At 56.4% G+C, this 15,927-nt stretch overlaps 6 protein-coding genes across 6 annotated transcripts; 2 read left to right on the top strand and 4 right to left on the bottom strand.

Annotated features, from left to right (window-relative positions):
• Window positions 1–1,781: 1,781 nt before the first annotated feature.
• On the bottom strand, window positions 1,782–3,504 carry ColSpa_08158 (uncharacterized protein; the record flags this gene model as incomplete). Its single annotated transcript, XM_049274370.1, has 4 exons — window positions 1,782–2,044; window positions 2,103–2,274; window positions 2,326–2,409; window positions 2,458–3,504. 4 exons carry the CDS (start codon window positions 3,502–3,504, stop codon window positions 1,782–1,784), a joined length of 1,566 nt encoding a protein of 521 aa, XP_049130327.1.
• Window positions 3,505–3,565: 61 nt separating this feature from the next.
• Window positions 3,566–5,026, bottom strand: ColSpa_08159 (uncharacterized protein; the record flags this gene model as incomplete). The annotated part of the gene is made up of 2 exons (XM_049274371.1): window positions 3,566–3,725; window positions 3,771–5,026. 2 exons carry the CDS (start codon window positions 5,024–5,026, stop codon window positions 3,566–3,568), a joined length of 1,416 nt encoding a protein of 471 aa, XP_049130328.1.
• A 1,422-nt stretch (window positions 5,027–6,448) lies between these two features.
• ColSpa_08160 (putative inactive serine/threonine-protein kinase scy1) lies at window positions 6,449–7,678 on the top strand (the record flags this gene model as incomplete). Its single annotated transcript, XM_049274372.1, has 1 exon — window positions 6,449–7,678. The coding sequence occupies one exon, from the start codon at window positions 6,449–6,451 to the stop codon at window positions 7,676–7,678; it is 1,230 nt and encodes a 409-aa protein (XP_049130329.1).
• A 498-nt stretch (window positions 7,679–8,176) lies between these two features.
• ColSpa_08161 (uncharacterized protein) lies at window positions 8,177–10,562 on the top strand (the record flags this gene model as incomplete). The annotated part of the gene is made up of 3 exons (XM_049274373.1): window positions 8,177–8,570; window positions 8,640–9,396; window positions 9,446–10,562. The coding sequence occupies 3 exons, from the start codon at window positions 8,177–8,179 to the stop codon at window positions 10,560–10,562; spliced, it is 2,268 nt and encodes a 755-aa protein (XP_049130330.1).
• A 1,056-nt stretch (window positions 10,563–11,618) lies between these two features.
• Window positions 11,619–12,488, bottom strand: ColSpa_08162 (uncharacterized protein; the record flags this gene model as incomplete). Its single annotated transcript, XM_049274374.1, has 1 exon — window positions 11,619–12,488. One exon carries the CDS (start codon window positions 12,486–12,488, stop codon window positions 11,619–11,621), a length of 870 nt encoding a protein of 289 aa, XP_049130331.1.
• Window positions 12,489–14,054: 1,566 nt separating this feature from the next.
• On the bottom strand, window positions 14,055–15,895 carry ColSpa_08163 (MFS transporter fmqE; the record flags this gene model as incomplete). The annotated part of the gene is made up of 5 exons (XM_049274375.1): window positions 14,055–14,190; window positions 14,240–14,348; window positions 14,397–14,540; window positions 14,589–15,619; window positions 15,669–15,895. 5 exons carry the CDS (start codon window positions 15,893–15,895, stop codon window positions 14,055–14,057), a joined length of 1,647 nt encoding a protein of 548 aa, XP_049130332.1.
• Between the last annotated feature and the right edge of the window lie 32 nt (window positions 15,896–15,927).

A 15,927-nucleotide genomic window follows, 5' to 3' on the forward strand; every position in this document is an offset into this window, starting at 1 on the left:
CATAGGTTTGTGCAGCGCCACAGCGGCTCGACTTCGATATTGCCAAGAATCCAAAGACGGGGTGCGCACGAGTAAGGTCAGGTCATCAACCGAGATGAATGACAGGCGAGTCCGACAATACGGGTTGTTTGACGAAACAGCCCATATAATCACAAGCTCTGTTGTCTGGGCAGAGTGGTTCTCCCTTCGAGCAAGTCACGCTCGCCTCATCTCGGTAGGCTGCACCCCCTGAGCCGCCGCAAGGGCGGGAAATCACAGACTGGCGCGCGCTTCCAAAACGCTCCTGCCTTTCATGGTGATCCACTCAATTAGACAACCGACAAATCCGAGGCGGGAATCGACAACCCGCAAAGTAGTGATGAAACAGACTGTCTGCCAAAGCTGGTACAGACGACATCGCTTGGGACGACGAAGTCGCCGCCCGCAACCGTCTCGTCTGCGGCACGCCGTCAGCACGGAAGAGCACCTCACATCTCATTTACCTCTCTTGCTACGCACTGCACCGCTCGGCGGCCACCGGCAGTTTGGCATGCAAACCATGCTTAGCTTTCTTTTTCATGTCGGAAGTTGCGACGATCCTTTGGCGAGATGCCGGTTCCTCCTGCTGCCAATCTCGGCTCTCTTCCCGCTCATAGGGACGGGTCGATGACGGCGCATGACAATCCATCCCAAGCCAGACGGTGCCATCCCATGTCCAGCATATGTCGCCTCCCCATTGACTTCTGAGCTCCTAACAAGCCAAGGTGGCTTGCGCTTCGGGATGCGATGACAGAGCGTAGCGTGAGCCCATTGCACCCGCAAGTCTACCGATCGACAGCCTCGTCCTCGCCGTGCTTCCGTCCTACATGTGGGATTTCCATTATCTTGCCGATAGAGGCCGGCACAATTTAGTCCTTGGGCCTTACAGCTAGCGACTCCAAGAAGCTCCATCCCTGCATAAGCGGCTTCACTAACACTCGTCAGCTCGCGTCTAGTCTACCATTTGCCTCCCTCGCCCGCAATGTGCCCGCCCCTCCCTTCTGCTCTGCGTCAATCGTGCACAACATAGCTCAGTGCCACGTGCCCGGTTCCCGGAGCCAAGGCTCACGGTCCGGGCTAGGCCTGACAAGTTACGGTCAGCGCGAATGTTATTGACGGGTCGCTGCGTTTCGTCTCGCGGTCTCTCTAGCGCCATACCCAAGGAAACGGTCGCGAAACGTACCCTCTCGAGTTTCATGAGATGAGGTCGGTGCAAGACACTAGTTCCGTCTGTTCTCGAAGCTGAACCTCTAATGTAGATCCGAGGACTTGCACCCTGGGTGTTGTCTCGAACCAGGTGACGAAATGCTGCTTTGAAGACTTGCCGTGTCCCGGTCGGTTGCATGGTGGCTTGGCCATATGGGCAGAGTCTACGGGGAGTTGACGGAACGCACATCTTGGGCGTTGTCTCTCTTCGGCTGGACTCGATGTGCAAGCGTTTACCTGCAGCCGGACGATTTCTTCTGAAAAAGACAAGCCTTGCTAAGAGTTTGAGGGTGCGGGGTGCTTCGCCAGCCAGGCTTCTACATGTGAGATATTCGTTCCCGCACAAGGCCGCTTCACGGCCAATAGCTGCTACTTGTGAACTGTTCAATTGAAGATGGCACATGACTGCGAATTCAAGACATGCCACGCGCAAGAACGTTTCCGCCGCGCCGGTGGCCGTATGCTTCTAGCTTCTCTCTGCCCTTCGAACACAAAGTCTCGGATAGTGTACAAAGGATCCCGGCTCTCCACCGGTTCGTAGCAAGGCGCGCTCACCCCTATTTATCATGCTCTTGCGGCCAGCAAGCGGCAACCTCGAGCTCGCCATTCTTGCCCGTCTCGAAACTGAGTGCCACGGTGCCACCAAACTCGAGAGGGCTGTCCTCCCACACCACAATGTCGTTGCTCTTGGGGAGACCAAGAATGTCCTCGACGTTGGTGGACACAAGACGGACGGCCTCCTTGTCACCCAGATTGGCGTACTTGGCAGCCCAGGCGGCCTCGAGGGCGAGGTCGTGGATGCGGTAGTCGGCAGGCATGACTGCTCGCTCGTCAGTAGATTTCCTCACGCGTCAAAGGGTTGTCCATCGGCAACTCACTATCAGTGACAATCGCAACGGCAAAGTAGACTCCTGCCTCGCTCAGGATACGAGCAACGCTTGGAGTCAGAGGGGGGCCCACAACGGCGTCGCGGTGTCGGAAAGAGGTAGGCGCCGGACGGGTTTCCGTGAGGAGGACGGGGATTTGGGACTCCGCAAGCTCCAAAGCGACCTGGTTGCCTGGTTAGACCAATTCCCCAAACTATTTCTCTCGGGTACTCACCAATGGCGCCTCGGAACCGCCCTGGATGACAATGTTCACGTCAGGAAAGTCCTTTTTTATGTTGATGATTTGTTGAATGTCCCACTAGCTTTGCGTCAGCTTCCACTCCATGACACGCCGTAGTCGACTTACGTGGCTGTTAGCGTTGATGATGAGCGGCAGCTTGCCAGAGGCAACCTCCCCAAAGGTCGTTTCGTTGTGTATTCCTTTGCCATCGACAAGGATCTTACGCAGCTTCTTCACGGCGGTGCTGACGGTGCCCACGCTGACCTTGGCCTTTTCGTCAATGGTGACGTGGAGCGCAACCTCGGGCCGGAAGACGCCGCCGTCGAGGAGGGTGCGGTCGGTACGAGTAAGAATACCCACGCTGACGCCATTGACGAAGGTGCCCTCCTCGCTGAGGGGCGGTGTGATGGCACGTGTGATACCACCGATGCGCGCACGAGAGAAGGCCTTGCCCTCCAGCTGCACGCCGTACTTTGCAAAGTCCAGGTTCTCCGGGTTGTTGCCGTCTTTCTTCGAGTCTACGTTGCCATCGCCGGTAGATGCCTCCGTTGCGATTTCAACCATGCCGAGGGAGGCCGTCAGAGCCGTCAGGCCGGGAAGGACGTGGCCGTTGGTGAGATCGAGGGTAGTGACATCGGCGTTCGCAGAAACCAGGGCGACCGCCGACGAACAGTCCTCGGGCGTATTGAGGCAAACCACCGCGCCGTTGCTGATGACGAGAGTCAAGTTTCCACGACTGACGTCGCGGAAGACCGTCGGCATCTGGGGGTGGTTCTCGAGGAAGGTATTTGTGATGCCGTTGATAACGAAGCCGGCCTTGGCCTTCTTGGTCTTGCTGCAGAAAGCCTCCCTCTTCTCGGGTTCAAGCTCTGTCCGCATCTTGGGCGTCACGGGGAGAGCCTCCTTAGCCGATGCCTCGTTAAAGGTCGTGCCCATGCTCTCTTGGACAATTTGGTGCTCCAGCTGGGGGTTGCCGTCGATGTAGACCTGCAGAGGGGTCGCACCGATGGACAGCGGATGCGCGTCCCAGACAACCAAGTCGGCGTCGTAGCCCGGGCGAGCATACCCAACGCGATATCCTAGGTCGATTGCATTCGCCGGGATAGATGTAACGGACTGCAGGGCCTTGTCTTCCGGCAGGTGGAATGCGTGGCCGACGCCCGCTTGGAACATGATGTACTTGGCGTTCGTCCTATGAGAGAAAAAAACGTTAGTTTCAATTCTCCAATCCCTCTTAACTCAATGAAATAGGCACTTTCTCTGTCGCGGTATGGTCGCTCTTATACGCAACCGGGATGCCGTGGTCGTTCAAGATTTTGCCGGCGGACAGGTTAGGGGCGTAGGCCTCGAACTTGTACAGACTGAACTCGGCAAAAGTGGCGATGGTAACATTTCTATCCCGTTAGCAGAGCCCACCGCATAACACAGTTCTTACGTACTCGCCATACGCCTTAAGCATCTCGGGAACCTGCCAGGCCTCGAGGGCGTGATGGAAGGCCCGGACCCGGACGCCATACTCCCCAGTGACCCGAAGCATGGTCTCGAAATCCTCTGGAAGGTAGCAGTGGTTCTGCATGGCGACTCGGCCTCGCAGCATGCCCACGGTCGACTCGAGCCTCAAGTCGCTGGGAAAGTCGCCATTCTCCTTGACGAAGCGGTGCTTCAGCTCGTCGGACCGGGCCGATATGGTGGTGACGCCCTCGCAGTACTCGTCCTGCTTCTGCAAGTGCTCCTTGGCCTTGGCGAACTGATCACGCAGGATGTAGGCGTTGCCCATGCGCGTATGGTCGTATACACGCTTGGGGTTCTCGCCGCAGGCCAGCTTCATGTAGCGGTGGCGCTCCTCGATCGGAATGTTGTGCTCAAGAAGCAGCTCCTCGACGACGTACTCGCCCAGCTCGCCAGCCTTGAGTACGTTTTTGATGACGGTTCCCTCGCCGCCCATGATATTGGCAGACCCCGGCAGGATGAGCGAGGTGGTGATCCCACCAGACATGATGATGCGGGTGGCGTCGTCGTATGCCTTCAAAGAGTCGAGGATGCGCATAAAAGGGGTCAGTGGGCCGAACGCCTTGTTCACCTCATTTTCATCTCCCGTGATGGGGAGGGCTGGCCACAAGCTGGAGGAGTGGTGCGAGTGCATGTCGACCAGGCCGGGCGTTACGAACCGACCGTGCAAGTCGTGTTCGGTGACTCCGTCGGAGCTGATGGACTTGGAGGCCGTCGTCGCAAGCTCAGTAATCAGCCCCTTCTCGAATTTGATGTCCATGGGCTCGGAGGCGACGGACTCTCCGTCGAAAAAGGTCATGTTGCGCAGCACGACCGGCTTGTCCTGTCCACGGGCAGAGTTCCATCGCGGGTTGGACTTGCGGGTTTCCGGCTTGGGGCTCTCAGGGAAGGTCTTGAGGGCGGCGCAGTGCTTGACGGATTCCTCGAAGCGAGTCAGATGAGTGGAAGACGATGCATGTTGGGCAACATCGCGGAGCTCGGACTCTCGCTCGAGGAGAAAGGTATGCCAGGCGAGGAGGCCGCCAACGAAGATGCAAACAAGCACACGGAACGAGATGAGGCTTCGAACAAGGGCGCGGCGGGACCGGACGCGGGGATAGGCAGCGACTTCGTATGGAGGCGGGACCTGAAAAGTGTCGTGGTAGATGTCGGCCTCTTTCGAGGGGATGGCTTGAGGGAGTGGCATCGTGTCATGAAGCTCAGGATGCGGCGGTCCTGGGGCCGAAAGTCGCGGAGATGGCGGGTGAAGTTCAGGGTCACAAGCAGGGGAGCATCACTTGACTTATCAATCAAACAGATCGGAAGCTAACGGCGAGGACCACGCAATGGGACCAGCAAAAGTTCTCCAAGATAGGCCAGGGTAGCTGGCTAGAGATGACGACTGTGATTCCCATCATTCGCACAGAGGTGGGCTCTTTGGACCAGACGGGAAGGTCAATTAAGTTGTTGCTGGAGCTATGAAAAAGCTTGGGTTGGGCGGGGAAGCGGCCATGTAGTGCGTCCGATAAGGGGAGCTGGACGTTAGTGGTGCCGACACAATTCGTCTATGTGGCTAACAGAGACCCATGACGGTACCTTCCAACCGAAAGCTTTATCGTCCACCAGGAGCTTCGCTGCAGGGAGGGGCAGGGGAATCGAGGGAAGTTACAGTGCAGCTGCCCCTTCCTTAGGGGCACCTCCGCCTCCACCTCGTGTGTCTCACGCCGGGGCTGACGCAATTCATCACTGGCATCGCGAGCCGAGGGCGCGTCGAGAGGACAGAAGACGCGTACGATCGATGTCGACATGAAGCCTCGTCATTGACTGCGCAGGCTGATGGACATTGCTGTATCGCAAGTCGCAGGGTAGGTAAGAGCCTTTGTTTCTAAAGACTAAACCAACACAGACGCACCCTATATCCTGCGAGGTGTCAAAGAACAAAGTTTCGTCAACTCGGGCAGATTTCCCCCGGGCCGCCCGCAACAGCTGCAACATTCTGACAAGGCTTGCAGTCGGCCCCTTCTGAACACAGGCAAGCCGCTGAGAGTCTTCGATTCCTCAACGTTGTATTCTCCAGGTCGTCTCCATATGTTCGGCCGTTGGCAGCTCTTTGGATGAGGCGAGGCGGCAGGAAACAACAGACGAGAACCCCTGGGCGCGGGGAAACTGCAGCGTTTGTTCCGATGTCATGCCTGCACTGAGCAGTGGAATCTGCAGGTGTTTCTGCGCCTCTTCGTCTCGTCTTTCCTCGTTAGCTTGGGCCCCCGGGCTTTGTGGAACACCCTGCCAAAAACGGCATCTGCCACAGTGGGCCCGTTTTGGCTCTGTTTGGGATTGTTTGGCCCTTGGAATCCCAGCAGCAAGCTCCTGACCAGCTTCAGCAATCCAACTGTCTTTTCTGCCCGACATCGTCTTCATCCAATTCCCATCATCTTTCTTTCACGCATCGTACCCGATTCAAGTTTGTTTGCTTTTATTGGCTGGTCCCCCAAGTTGTCGCGTGGCTTTGTTTCTCCCAAATTTCCCTCCTTTGCTTGTCATTCGACCCTCTGCACCCGTCCTCGACACCCGCTGTGCTTCTCGGATCCCGACGCCACAACCGGCGTCTTGCGATTATCCAAAGCACACGATGCCGACTTCGAAGCTGGAAGAGGCGGTTCGGCCGCGTCCCCCACAGTCGTCGTTCCGACTGTTGGAGAGGATATGCCAGCTCATCCTCGTCTTCACCATCTCTTTTGCCGCCATGTTCATCATGATTACCAAGATTTCGCCTGGCAAGTGGCCCTTAACGGAACCCTCGATAAGCAAACCGTTGCTTAAAGTGTCCTCCCAACGCGACTACATCATCGCCATCTTCTCCGACCTGCACTTTGGCGAGCAGGAATTCGGCTGGGGCATAGACCAGGACGTCAACTCCACCCGAGTCATGCAGTCGGTCATGAAGACTGAGCAACCAGACCTGGTCGTCCTCAACGGCGACCTTATCACGGGCGAGGACACTCACAAGGAGAACTCGACAAATTACATTGACCAGATTGTGCAGCCACTTATTCAGGAAAACCAGCGTTGGGCCTCCGTCTACGGAAACCACGACTCCAAACACAACCTGGATCGTGAGCAACTCTTCCGCGCAGAAAAGGGTTACGACCTTTGCTACACGACCTCTATGGGCGACAAGCTGCCGGGCATCACAAACTACTACGTCCCTGTCTACGAGGGAGACTCGAAAGATCCCATGCTGCTCTTGTGGTTCTTCGACAGCCGGGGCGGCACTAGCTATCAGACAGATTCCGATAACATGGACGATATTCCAAACTGGGTTGCCCCCGAGACCGCCGAATGGTTTACCAATACCTACGACGAGCTCAAGGAGATGCACGGCCGCGTCATTCCGAGCGTCGCCTTTGTCCACATTCCGCCGCATGTATTTCTCGAAGCCCAGCAGTCCGAATTGGACCCCGCCAAGTTCCCGGGACTGAATGCCGACAGCCCGCTAGCCATCCAGGGTCAGGGCACCGAGGACTCGCCCTTCATCGAGGCGCTGCTCGAGGCCGAGGGCCTCCACAGCGTCTACGTCGGACACGACCACGGCGACTCGTGGTGCTCGACGTGGCCGGGCCATGCAGCTGGACTCGGCGCTGAGGCCCCATTCCTCTGTTTCGCGAAGCACACGGGCTACGGCGGCTACGGCACGTGGAACCGCGGCGCTCGCATGATCAAGCTCTCCTTCACAAAGGGCGACAACCCCGAAATGTCGGTCGAGACTTGGGTTCGCATGGAGGACGAGCAAGTCGTCACACGCGTCTCCCTTAACGAAACGTACGGATTGGATACTTATCCTTCTAACGTTGGAGAGTGAGGGGCAATTCCTCAGCAACAACGATATCCGCATAATTTGCCCCAGTGCAATTGTACACCATGCAATCCCTCCCTTTGCAGACTGCCTCCTTTGGCGCCCACAAATGCCATGCCAGTTCCCGCGTGGATTGTTCTCAAAGAAACACATTCGTGGTAGGTTGTCATCCTGGAGGATGCTTTGCGCCCCATCACTACATTCCTACCCAAATTCCTCCCTCTGGGCTCGCACGGAGATTGCAAGCTTTCGCCCTGCGGTCAGCTGCCGTCAGCCAACCCTTGGCGACCGTGCAAACGCCTCGCGGCAAACTAAAAAGGCGCCAAACAGCCAATCGAGCCATCGTCGCTATGCCATAATACCATTGTCTTTTCCTTTCGTCAGTTCCTGGTGCAATCTTTCGTTCTTTTGGTTCCTAAGAACGTCCGTTCAACCACGATGCACAGGAACCCGACTTCAACTGAACGACCACCGCCAAGATATACGGCTTCTAGGCCGACCGACATGTCTCGGCAACCTCTGCGTTACGCTCGGCGGCCCGTTTACATCCTAACTGCCTATCTTCTGTTGTTGGTGGCTCCCTGGCTCTGCGTATGCGTCATCAACCAGCGAACGACCTCCGACCCTTGGGGGATAATCATGCAACATGACCTTGATAACTACCGCCGGTGGTTGGTCTTCTCTTCGTTTCTGGGCACCCTGGCGGCTGTCGTTGCTCTGCCATGTGTTGCGACACTTTTGGCCTATGGCGCAGTCGTCTTCTCGCAGCGACGGTCTAAGCAGCAGTCACTTACTGTCCGACAACTGCTTGCCATCTCAGACCTGAAGTGGACGGCCTTCATCTCGGGCGGCGAGTCGTCGTCTTATTTGCTGCTGGCCACCTGTCTACTTTTGCTCAGTAAGCCGGACTATGCCTCTCGCTGATCTGGGCTAACATGACCAGCTGCCGTGCAACCACCCCTTCAAGCGGTGTTGATGCCGGTGTCTAGCCGCCTGGTGTATCCCTGCGACAGTTCAAGACACCTGAGCAAGTGGGATCGGACCTGCGACGGTGTGGGGAACCATGCCCAGAAAGTCAGCAAGGACGCCGAGCCGGTGTTACTCAGGGAAGCAGACGCCCCGTTCGTCGTCAGGGCTGTCAGGAGCGACATGGTCAACATCACCTCATCAGACATCCAAGAGAACCTATGGCGAGACGGCGATACGCAGCGGAGCTTCACGACGGGAGAGAACCAGATGTACAACGACTCGTTCTGGGTATCAGCGGTACCCTCGGGGGCGACAACAGGTCCGCTCAGGCAGCACTCCATCCGGCTTAGCTCGTTCGCAAACTGCAAGGTTGCGAGCCGCGATGAATTTCCCGCCAGCTGCGATGGCTACGCAACATCCCTCGAAGGCTTCGGTATTGTATTGCGGACATGTATGCCAGGCAGCTATACGAACACGGCCAACGGCGTTCCACCGAGGCGTCGCCAAGATATCGAGGAAATCCTCTTCATCGACGCGCAAATCAGTGCAGAGGCAGCCAAATCGAAGGACTTTCTGCCGGAGCCAGCTGAGAACGTCACCATCAAGTGCGTCGCCAGGACGACGCGGGCGTTCTTCGAGATTGGCAACTTGCACACAGGGTCCCGTCCTTCGGACCTCATCGATGAGTGGCCCACGGATGAGGACATGGCCCACTTTCATGACTACGACTGGCTGGGTAACCTCATCACCAAAGAGTGAGTGGAACAACTAGCCGCCGCAAAAGCTCTGGCTAACACTGCACAGCTCTCAAGACGACTGGAACCGTGACCGGTACGCTGGCTGGACTTCACTGCGAGGTCCGTTGCGATCAACTGCCGAGGCGCTCTTCGGAAATGGCTCGTATCCCCAAGTTGTTGTCGACTTCTTGAGGCAGAGCTTCCCAGATCAACAGTTGCCAGACGACGTCGCTTCCAACAGCACTATCCAGAATGCCACGCGCAAAGCCTGTGCCTTGGAAGCTCCATTCAGCGCCTGGCAACTGCCCTATAACTCCGAGAACGACGAATACGACTCGTGGTTTGCCTCAGTCTATCAAGGCTGCACGCTCAAGGAGCTCCCAGAGACACTGTTCAGGATAGCTCAGGGTCTTCAATTTGAAAAGGTGGCAAAGAGCACCCTCGGCGTCGGCATGTACCTCTCCAATGCGGCCGTTCTTCGAGACGCCGCTTCGAACGACGCGGCGAGGACCATCTACAACTTGACCGGCACCAATTTTGTCGCGCCTCGCTACGCCCCTGGGGCAACAGTTGCCATTAGCTTGCTCATCAGCGCGCAAGCCATCGCCCTCGTTGTGCTCGTCTGCTACATCTACAGCCTGCCCACTTGGACCGACACATTGGACGCCTTCGCCATGATGAGACTCGGGGCGCACCTGAAGGGTTCGGTGGAATTGCCCCATCTGGGCCGCGTCAACCGGGAGGAACTCGCGATACTAGACGAGACGGACGGCCTGCTTGGGGCTGTAGCTGGCGCAGTGAGCGACTCGGACGACCTCGAATTGGCCGAATTGGCGTCCTCCAATGGCACGCGGAGAGACGAAGCACCCACGCACCAATACACGATGGTCAGCCCGCTGTCACCGACCAGTACAGTCTCATCCCAGGAGGCTTCAACAGAGCCCACCTACGCACGTCAGGACGCCACGAGGCCTGGAATGGACACTAACGAGCTGAGCGATTACCTCCAGGGGGCCCCGCCGGCGTCCCCCACGGTATCGTCCGCCCGTAGTCCGTCGCCGCCACCGCCGTACATACCGGCGAGATCGCCAAACAGGGTTCAGCAGGCGGAGAGCCCGTTTAGATTGGCATTGGGAGCTCCTGGGATTATTACGAGAACATTGTGGACGAGCTACAGGCCGTAGGCTTAGACTGTGATGGGAAGCCAAAATTTTTATAGGTTGTTTTGATACCCCATAGAATGAACATTACCGCATTAGCATGCTACGTCGACATCTCGTACCTGACCACGTCGCAGCCGCAAACGCTGTCCCCGCCAGCCACTACAGCCTGCAGCTAACAGAAGCTAAAGAAGTCGAACTCGCAGGGCCATCAGTCTGGACCCCGCGAATGTGGATCGCATATCGAAGTTTCAGGAGGGAGTTTTAGGCCGGCAGGTCGCGGTGGTGTCGAGCTACGGCCCCCGCGCTAACCGTGTTGAGAGAGCTCCCTTGCTTTCTTTTCAGCTGCCCCTTTTGGAGCTTTGAAGCCACCAGAATTATTCGGGATGAATGCAGAAAGTACCAACAATGCATTGAGAGCAGGGGGGTGGGGGCCGGCTCTTCGGCGCTGCATTCTTGGTGTTGAGGTCTTTTCATGGGATATTTATAACGCGACCTAGGCAAGTCAAGATGAGGGGTTCGGCGTCCCTTGCTAATGGCGGTTGGCATGTGGGTTTCGACGAGGGATGGCATTGTTTGGTCCGTACTGCGAAAAGCATTCTTTAGCATTCCATGGTCACATTGCCGCACCAGTCTTTCTTCGGCCTGGCAAAGTGGGTTGGTTCACTGACGCTTGTTGCGCAAGACTGGAAGCCTCCGGCGATGTCACGCCAAACGCCCGTGCAGCAAGTTGACCGTATGCCCCTTCGCTACAATCGGTTGCAGTGTTACCACCGATGTAAGCCAGGGTGTGTGCGAGTCAAGTTTGTGGAGCGAACGGCACGCAGCCGGCTTTGGTTGTATGCTGGCAATCTCCCTCGGCACTCTCCGAGGTTCTTGGAATACGTGACGGACGTGTTGGATACAGCTTGCATCAGGACTCTGATCTTCATGGTGAGGGAACTGCGGCACGGACTGGCGACGAGGCTCAATAAACGACCACTCCTAACCTCTTTGCCTACGTCCACTGCGGCATGCCGGCTTGAGGTGAATCACAATAATATTATGATGGGAAAGGCCGACGTGATAAAGGCATACCATCTATGAACCCAGTCCCACTACCGAGGTCTCCAGACGACGCCTTGTCAGTTCTTGCTTGATCAAACGCGACATAGTCTTCATCCGATCTGATGCCCACCAGGTCTCTCTGTCCCCCAGAAGCAACTGTGAGGTATGGTAAAAGTGATACAGCACAAGCAAAGCCCTCGAGTCGTTTGCGACAATCATGTCCAGAAACGGCCCGAAGCAAAACAGCGGGAAGGCGAGGATGTAGCGCTCCAGGTCCGATCTCTCACTCGACCGAGTGCTGGTCTCGCGATAGTTCCAGAGGGCCAGGATGACTGACAAAATATCGACGATGCCCCGGAAAGATGCACGTTCTATGTCGTTCGGAGCCGTGTTAGTCACCTCTGCAAGCGAACCGTTTGGGCTTGCGACGGGTGTCAACTCATCGTAACGCTTCATGAATCCCTCGACGATGCTTCCACGGTCCATCCCTTGCTCCGTGACAATAAGATCAAGCGCATCACACTGGGAGTTCTGCCACATTTTGGCAAAGATACTGTCGGAACCCTGTGCTCTTGATCTCGACAGAAATACCCTCACGCCAGAACTGAGGAGGAAAAGCTGGTCGCACGAGAGGTCCAGCACAGGGCTGTCCGAGACACCCTCGTCCTTGAGAAACTCCAGATTACTCCACGTGAGATAGTGAATGAGCTGCGCCGTAAAGAACAGCGGGTCGTACTTGTCGCTGCGGTCAAGCACGGTGCTGAAAATTGCGCAGCTGCGGGACAAGAGGGCCATCGCCGCTTCCAAGTAGGCTGTTTCCTGCGGTCGTAGGATGCTGAGGTGCCGTGCGGCGACCGCAAGCATGGCCGTCATCAAATACTCTTCCTTAAATGCCAGCGGCATGACGGATGGCCAGATCTCTGCAAAGCAGAGTGTGGGGATGGTCGCATGCTGAAAGTGGTGGAAGAGCTCCATGTGCAAGAGGTTTACAGGCCCCGAGGTGTCAAGCAGCCCCTGAGCTGGGAGTGAGTCTCCGGCCCCGGGGCTCGACGGCTTTGGCGACGCAACGCATGCTTCGTTCCGTCTAAGGCAGTTGCTGCAGGGGTACAGTTCGTCGCACTTATCTCAGTGAGTCTTGATGGATTCCAGTCGCCAAGGGGATGCATCTCACCTTCACCTTCCTCTTCTTGCATGATGTACACCCCCCTCTGCTCTTCTTGTGGGCCACCTTCTTCTTCGGTTCGGGGTGTGTAGAGCTGACGAACCTCAGGGGCAGAGATTCGGCTCCTGGTGGGGAGGATGAGAGGTGTTCCGGCATGAGTAGACTAAGAACTTCGTGATCTAGATACGTGTCGTTTGATAGAGCCCCCTCCTTCCTTCAGAGGATGTCGCTAGATGCTGGTCGTAATGAGACTGCTGGATCCCAAGGTGCCAACCAGCGTAGCCAACAGAGAAACCCCCTGATGAAGATTGCGATAAAGACAAGTTTAAGCCACCAACATGATTGCTGATAGAATGGATGGACGTCTAAGGCGAGGAAGACCAGCCAAGCATGTTTCCTCGGTTTCCCAATAGGGAATGCGAGGCAAGTGGAGCCACAAGCGAGGATGGCTTAGCGCATCCTCCCCGCACAGACCTCATGACCGGGGTCCTCTAGCCAATGACGTCAGTGGGGGATTGTGTCTTTCGAGGAAGCCATCACCAAGCCTTCGCCACTGAGAGACGGCATCTGTTAAACTGATGCTTACAGGCAAACTTTTAACAGAATCTGGCAGTCCGTTCATCCCTTTTCAAACTTCCGATCAGTTTGGGACTGGCTCGATTCTCGTAAGAAAGTGTGCTTTCTGACAGTACAATATCGCTAGAACTGCGGGCCCTTGCCCGTCGGTAATAGCGTTGCATTTCGATAACCAAGGAGAGTGCCTCGGCCTTGCCATGAAGAAATCCGTTTGTCTCAATACATACAACACTTTTTTGCATCTTATGTGCCTGTGGATGGAAGGTCCCATGGCGCTGGCCAATACCACAACGATCAGCCCTGATACACGAAAGGCGCATAGGAGAAAGCGGCCAAGTGCTTGTAATTGCACGGCTGCACTGGCTGCCACAATCGAAACTCATACGTTTCATCAACTCATCATTTAGAAGGAAGCCCCATTTGGACCAATGAAATAGTGAAAGCCAACCTTTTGATACGGGCACGGAAACTGCCAGATGATGACTCGAGTGATCACACCAGCTGTCTTCAGGACACTTGGCTGATGGAATGACTGCAGCTCAGCAACTGTATATATTCAGATGAACGCCCTGTTACAGACTGATCTTGTCTACCGTAATGAAATAACCGGGAAAGCGGAAGCGACGACCGCAGCCAATCCCTGGGACAGTTCTCGGAACCGGACGAAGGAGTCAGTCGTTCTTACTCGCTCACACTGGACACACCCTTAACCATGTATTGAAAACATACGATTAGACACCTCTCTTCTCTGCACTTTCCTGAACCTGATTGGCATTGATGAGCCGCTCAGTCGCCGTCTGGGTCTTGTGGAACCTCCAATCCTTAACCCCGCTCTCGAACAACTCGTCCAACTCCGCAGATGAACGACTGTTTCAACGTCAGCAACTCCAAACGGTCATGAATGTGATGAGCATACCCCTTAGTCTCAGGTATCAGGAACCACATTACAACCACAAATGACAAGCCGACTCCCACGTAGAAGAATGCCGTGCGCAGCTCCCAGTTCCAGCGGTTGCCGTCCACCACTAAGAAGCGTCAGTTTTGATCTCTGCCGAGACGAGGAACAAACTTACTATAGGGAGTCAGCACATTCATAAAAACTCCTGCGCAAGCTGTCGAAGCAGCACCGAAGCCAGCCGTATAGGGCCGGAGCCTCTGGGAAGAGATCTCGCCGATGAAGCCCCAGCCTGTCGCTCCGTTGGCGGTCATGCCGATGTCTACGACACGTCAGTAATGCACATCATCCATAAATCAAGACAACTCACTCCAAAGACAAGCAAATAGGACGAGCAGCACAAAAGTTGGGCCGCGCCTCGGCACAACCCCGAGAATGCCGATCGCCACACACGCGAGCCAGGACAGCGTCGTCCCGGAACACGATATCCATCTGCGTCCAACCTTGTCAACGAGCAGAATCAAGACTAGACCCGAGGCGATGTTAATGCCGGACGTAATGCAGGTCGCTTGGAAGGGGTCCTTGATGCCGGCCTGCTTAAAAAAGTACGACGCAAACGTCGAGAAGAGTGTTAACCCCACAAACTGCTGTGTCATGAGCGTCCAGAGCGCTGTGATGGTGCGCCGCCCATCGACGCCCTTGAATATCGCGTACCACTGCACGTTTTTCTGCGTCCGCGCGACCTCGAGCTCGTGGTCGACGGTGATGACAAGGAGCTGCAGCTGTTGCTCAAGGTCGTAGCCTTCTACGTCTCTGTATAGTCTGCGCAAGCTCTTCCTGGCTGTGTCCAGCTTGCCGCGTGTAACGCACCAGGCGGGGGATTCGGGCACCAGGGCGTATATAATGATCATCAGCCCAATCTGGCTCCATTGCGTGTAGATGGGCGTCAGCCAGTCCTCGGGGGCGTACTTGGACATGACCTGCAGTGCCACGGGCGCGAAGAACTGCCCTAGCGCGAACCAGAAGTTGTACGCGAGCAGCAGGCCCCCGCGGATGCGCGTGGGTGCGACCTCGGCAATGTAGGTCGGCACCGTGGATTGAAGATACCCTACGCCGATGCCGGCAAGCAACTTCGCGATGAGCCAGACAGGCCAGGTCCTCGCTATACACTCGCAGAGGATGCTCATGGATAGCACGAACCAATACCAGTACATGGCACCCTTGCGGCCGAAGCGGTCCGACAAGAAGGGGACGGTGGTCATACCGATGATCTGGCCGACGGACATGATGGAGCTCCAACCGCTGAGAATCGGGGCGGCGAGGTTGGGCTCGCCGGCGGCGGTCAGTTCGCTACCGAACTGTTTGACGAAGCCTGGGTTGGCGATAATGTTGCCGTTGATGCTGAGGGTGTTAGTCGTGCCCAAAGGGTTAAGGTAGCGATTGTAGTCACCCGATCTGATACCCGTCCGTCGCGGCGCTGAATGAGACTGCGAAGCAGGTGGCAGAGCACAGCTTGAAGGCCTTCATGGTCTCCCACAACGTCAGGGTCTCATAGCCGGACACACCCTGTCCCCTGGCAGCGGCGTCGAGAGACGCATGTTTGGGGCCCAAACCCTGGCTTTTGACTGCATCGTCGGCGTGCTCAAAGGCTCTGCCTGCTTTGTCTTCTGTGGTCATGTTCGGTAAGGTTAGATGTCAAGCGACGGGGC

This window comes from Colletotrichum spaethianum (genome assembly GCF_022836535.1).
Source record: "Colletotrichum spaethianum MAFF 239500 DNA, contig21, whole genome shotgun sequence".
In the NCBI taxonomy this organism is placed as follows: Eukaryota; Fungi; Ascomycota; class Sordariomycetes; order Glomerellales; family Glomerellaceae; genus Colletotrichum; species Colletotrichum spaethianum.